Here is a 5,000-nt window from a genome sequence, read left to right on the forward strand (position 1 = left end):
TTGTGGTAACTATACACGAGTAGGAAATAGAAATGTGATTTAGGTATACTTTTGCCAAATTTAGAAACAGAGTACTTTTCGCAATCAAGTTCGATTTTAGATGTGAAGAATTAATGAAATAATAAAAGTATTTTGATTAAAAGCTCACGATTTTCCTAAACAAAAAACGCGCACATTTTTTCTAATTATGATCAGTAATTTCTTTATCTCCCGTTTTTTGCTTTTTAGTCATTTGTTTTGTTGCATAGTCGCTTTTCTTAATCTTATATTTTTCACTTTTTTCGTTTTTTTTTCTCCCTCTGTTTTCTCTTCTTTTCTTCATCGTCGTTTTGTTCTTAATAATTCTCTATTCTGTTTCTTGCCATCTTAGCTTTTTTTCATCATCATTTCCCTTTTATTTATTTTTTTCGTTTATCTTTTTCTTTTCTCTTCATTTCGTGGTTTCCATTCGTTAACTTTCCTTCGCTTTCTCAACATGTGTTAGTTCAGCTTCGTTTTTCCTTCATCGTCCTTTGCTCTGTCCCCAGACCTGCCTCCTTGCACGCACGGACCTGGCCACCCGAGGCGCCAAGGACGCCGACGGTTCAGATTCCCGTCTCGGCTGCCACGCTCGGTGTCCCGTTGCGTGCCACCTTGTCCGCGGCCTCCCCAATCGGAACATACTTCTGCCGAGTCCAGTGGGTGGTGACGGACCAGAAGGATTCGTCTTGCCCTATGTGGTTCGCCTGGTGGACTGTCTGTGGGAGGGGTCGACCGAGGGTTTCCGGCAGAAGGGTGCTGACTGCCGCACCGAAGATGCAGAGTCCGCACAGGATGTAGTATGGAAGTTTTCGGTCAGTGGCGCCCTGGTGAAGGAGGGGAATGTGGATTAGCATTATGTAGATGTGAAGCCTGGAAGAATAAGAGGATTGATGAATGTTAGATTGTTAAAATGACGAGTCTCTACATCAATAATTACAAAGTCCTGAGAAAAGTTCTTCAGGCTACAAACTCCTTGTACAAATCAGACCGACCACTGGTAGAACACTAGACACTAGACGCCACAGATGCCTTTTGTGTTCCTGAAGGAGGTGCCCCTACAGGACCCCGGACGCCTTACCACGGACACCAGGGCCGGAACAAACACCGTGGCGCTCAGGCCGGCCACGGTGGTGGTGCCGTACGAGAGGGAGCGCAGCGCCGTCGGGAACAGCTCGCCGATCTGCATGTAGACCACCAGCACCGCCGCCGTCACAAAGACCTTGGCCAGTCCGCAGAAGGCCACGAGGAGCCATCGATCTGGGAGGACGGGAGAGTGACGAAGCCGGAGGGAATGCAACACTTTCTGAGGTTGAGGTTTTCCTCAGGTATATATATATATATATATATAATATATATATATATATATATATATATATATATATATATATATAGAGAGAGAGAGAGAGAGAGAGAGAGAGAGAGAGAGAGAGAGAGAGAGAGAGATGTAGATGTAGATGTAGATGTAGATGTAGATGTAGATATAGATATATGGATATATATATACATACATCTATACATATGTACGTGTGTGTGTGTGTGTGTGTGTGTGTGTGTGTGTGTGTGTGTGTGTGTGTGTGTGTGTGTGTGTGTGTGTGTGTGTGTGTGTGTGTGTGTGTGTGTGTGTGTGGGTGTGTGTGGTTTAGGCCTGTTACACGTTCGGAAATGTATTACGGTATTCACACACACTTTGGAAGTTCATTGCAATGTTACCACACACTCCTCCGCCGCCTTCACACCACCAGCCCCTGTCTCGCCTCACCCATGATGGCCGTGGCGGCGAGGCCTGAGAACACAGCCGTGACAGCGAGCGTCAGCCCCGAAGTCAGCCGACGCCCGAAGTAGTGTGCTGACAGCCCGCCGACCACATTCCCGGGCACCTCCACGACAGAAAGCACCAGGAAATTGACCAGTTCGCTGCCCGCCATGTTATGCAGGTTCAGCATGATGCCCGAGTAGACCACGCAGAAGATCACTCTGGAAGCACATGGTTATTTCTATGGTTGTTGTTGTTGTTGAAATTATTATTTACATTTATATATTATTATTATTATTATGATGATGATGATGATGATAATGATGATGATGAGATGATGAAGATGAGAGGAGATGAGATGAGGAGGAGAGGAGAGGAGATGAGAGGATGTGATGATGATGATGATGATGATGATGATGATGATGATGATGATGATGATGATGATGCAGATGATGATGCAGATGCAGATGATGATGATGATGATGATGATGATGATGATGAGGAGGAGGAGGAGGAGGAGGAGGAGGAGGAGGAGGAGGATTATCATTATTATTATTATTACTCTTATTATCATCATCATTATCATTGTAATTGTTATTATTATTATCATTATTGCTATTGTTATTGTTATTGTTACTGTTGTTATTATTTTTTAACATTATTATTATTATTATTTTTAATTTTGTGTTGGTGAGTGGACAAACCTACATTGAAGCTGTTTTTATTCTTATGAATTTAATTCATAACTGTATTTGAAGTAGCAAATAGGAGGGAAAGGGCGAAAGAAATTTTTTTTTTTAATATCCTTTCTTTTAATACCGATAGTGTTCTTGTTTTTTTCCTCTGTGTTTTACTGAAACATTGCATTGAGCGTTTGTGGGAAGAAAGTTATGGTTATTTTAACCCAACCATGGTAGGCCCAATCTCAGTAAAAGAAAAACTGGCAACTCACCCAGGACTTGTGAGGCACTGATTTTCATTCTTATCAGCTGACACCTAATACTCATGTTTACATATGTCTGGAACTTTTAAAACGTATATAATATTTTTGATTGATTTACACCACTTTATCATTTTTATCTCAGAAGAGACAGCGAATGGCAGTACTCAGACTAAGGCGAGTTGCCTGTTTTTCCCTTCCTGAGTTTAAACAGCGTGTAGTCAGCATGTATAATCGGACTTAAAATGCCAACCCGTTCGAACCCGATAACTCAGACGTTATCTTTTCTCTGAGGGAACTAAGAAATGCATATAAAGCCAGTTCATAACACAGCCTCGGGCTCTGATGGGATCTCGTACCCCATCATTTCCCACCTGGGAGTAGTAGGTGAGCTTGCATTCCTGCAACTCATCCATAAGTCCTGGGAAACATCCACTCTACCCCAGAGTTGGAAGAGGGCTACCATAGTTCCCATCCCTAAACCAAAGGAGCCAGGGAAGTACCGCCCCATCTCTCTCCTCAGCTGTCTGGCCAAGACGGCCGAGAGGATGGTACTGAACCGGCTCCAATGGAAAATGGGACCCCCACATGAACACCTCCATGGGTTCACCAGGGGCATGAGCACAGCGCACAGCATAGCCACGCTCTTGAGCACAATAAACACGGGCACATCTGTGGCAGTATTCCTTGACCTGGAGAGGGCTTTTGAAATGGCAAGTCCTCTTGCCATTCAGGAGAGTCAGATCCAAAAAGGAATCAAAGGTAAGTTCTTGGCTTGGATAGGTGACTACTTTAGGAATAGAACATCTAGGGTCAAATTCCAAGGTCACCTATCACAGCACATGCTACTAGAGAATGGAACGCCACAGGGTGGGGTTCTCAGTCCAGCCCTCTTTAACACATTAATGTCCTGTATCCTCAACATAAACCTCGCAGTGAGGTGCAAGATCATCTCCTATGCATACGATCTTGTCATCATCTCCACTGGACCATACTGCCTAAACAAAGCCCAGCGTTGTCTGGACCTCATATCCGAGAAGTGTTGTAGGACAGGACTAAAGATCTCTGCGGCCAAATCCCAAACCATGGCTCTGAGACAAAAAATTCAAGGTACAAGTCTGAATTCCAGGGAATGGACTTGGAGTGGGTTCAGGATTACCACTACCTTGGGGTAAGGATAGACCGGACCCTCTCCTTCCAGATGGAGGTCCAGTACCTGGTTGACCGAACAAAATCAAGACTGTCATGAGAGCAATGAGTGGGAGATGCATAGGGGCCAGACACAGAGTACTAAGATCATTCTATGTACATGCTGTCAGGCCCATTGTAGACTATGCCTCCCTTGTTCTGACTGGCATTAAGAAAAAACATAAAGACCAACTGGAGACAGTCCAAAACGAAGCCGCCAGGGTCATTCTGGGTGCCCCAAAGTGGACGAAGGTCCTCAGCCTCCTCCTGGAGGCAAACCTTCTCCCCCTGGCCTCACGAATCGATCTAATGGCAGCACAATTCTTATCAAAGGGCATCCAGGCTCCCAGGAATACAAGCCTAAGGACATAAAATAGTCAGACGCCTAGAGCAAGATAACGAGATCTTTGCAAGCAACTCCTGGCTGTCTCCAGGTCGGGTGTTAATACGCCATCAGCTCAAAGAACCGCTTCTTGTCAAGGGCATGGACTCTCCCCACCCTGACTTTGTCGAAGCCCGCCATGGGCACAAACCTCGATAGAGTTCTCTGTCATGAGACTGGCAACCAAAAAGAATGAATATCCCACGCCTAGCCTAAAGGCAGAAACCCAGAGGGTCATTGCAACCATCACTCCTCCGGGTAGCAGAACATACTACACGGTCGATCCCTTGACCCACACTGCAGGCGCCGGCTTCGCAGCAAGGGATGCCACAAAATCCATGAGGGTAACAGACAACGTCTCCTCGCTACAGGCAGAGGCAGTTGCTATCATAGGAGCACTGAGCCACGCGTCCGTGAGGGAAGGTCACGTGGTCATACATACAGACTCCAGAGGAGCCATCGACTGTCTTCAGCAACGCTCACCCAATGACAATATCTACCCGTTCATGATAAAGAATGGTTTGTCACCACCAGGGGCATTACACACATGCAGATTGAAGTGATGACCAAATGCTTCCTGAGGCTGCTGTGTCTGAGGAGGTCTCTCATCGACGCCGTCTTCTTCTCGTCCGCCCTCGCCTCCTCCAGCAGCCCCCGCAGGTTCGAAGGCAGCGCCCTGCCGTTGGTGGCGGCGACCTTCCTCATGATGGCTTCGC

The 5,000-nt window shown here is 46.0% G+C and overlaps 1 protein-coding gene across 1 annotated transcript in view; it reads right to left on the minus strand.

Moving 5' to 3' along the window:
* Window positions 1-22: 22 nt before the first annotated feature.
* The window catches only part of LOC119568035 (solute carrier family 22 member 5-like), a 10,177-nt gene continuing 5,199 nt past the window's right edge, over window positions 23-5,000 (minus strand). The window contains exons 6-9 of the mRNA XM_037916423.1: window positions 4,832-5,000; window positions 1,781-1,995; window positions 1,100-1,278; window positions 23-845 (exon numbers count right to left, since the gene is read on the minus strand). The exon at window positions 4,832-5,000 is cut by the window's right edge and continues 53 nt beyond it. Coding sequence (XP_037772351.1) covers window positions 585-845; window positions 1,100-1,278; window positions 1,781-1,995; window positions 4,832-5,000 — 824 coding nt within the window. The 3' untranslated portion in view covers window positions 23-584. The remainder of the gene's footprint in view (window positions 846-1,099; window positions 1,279-1,780; window positions 1,996-4,831) is intronic.

The sequence above is a fragment of the Penaeus monodon genome, chromosome 43 (genome assembly GCF_015228065.2).
Source record: "Penaeus monodon isolate SGIC_2016 chromosome 43, NSTDA_Pmon_1, whole genome shotgun sequence".
NCBI classification, from domain to species: Eukaryota; Metazoa; Arthropoda; class Malacostraca; order Decapoda; family Penaeidae; genus Penaeus; species Penaeus monodon.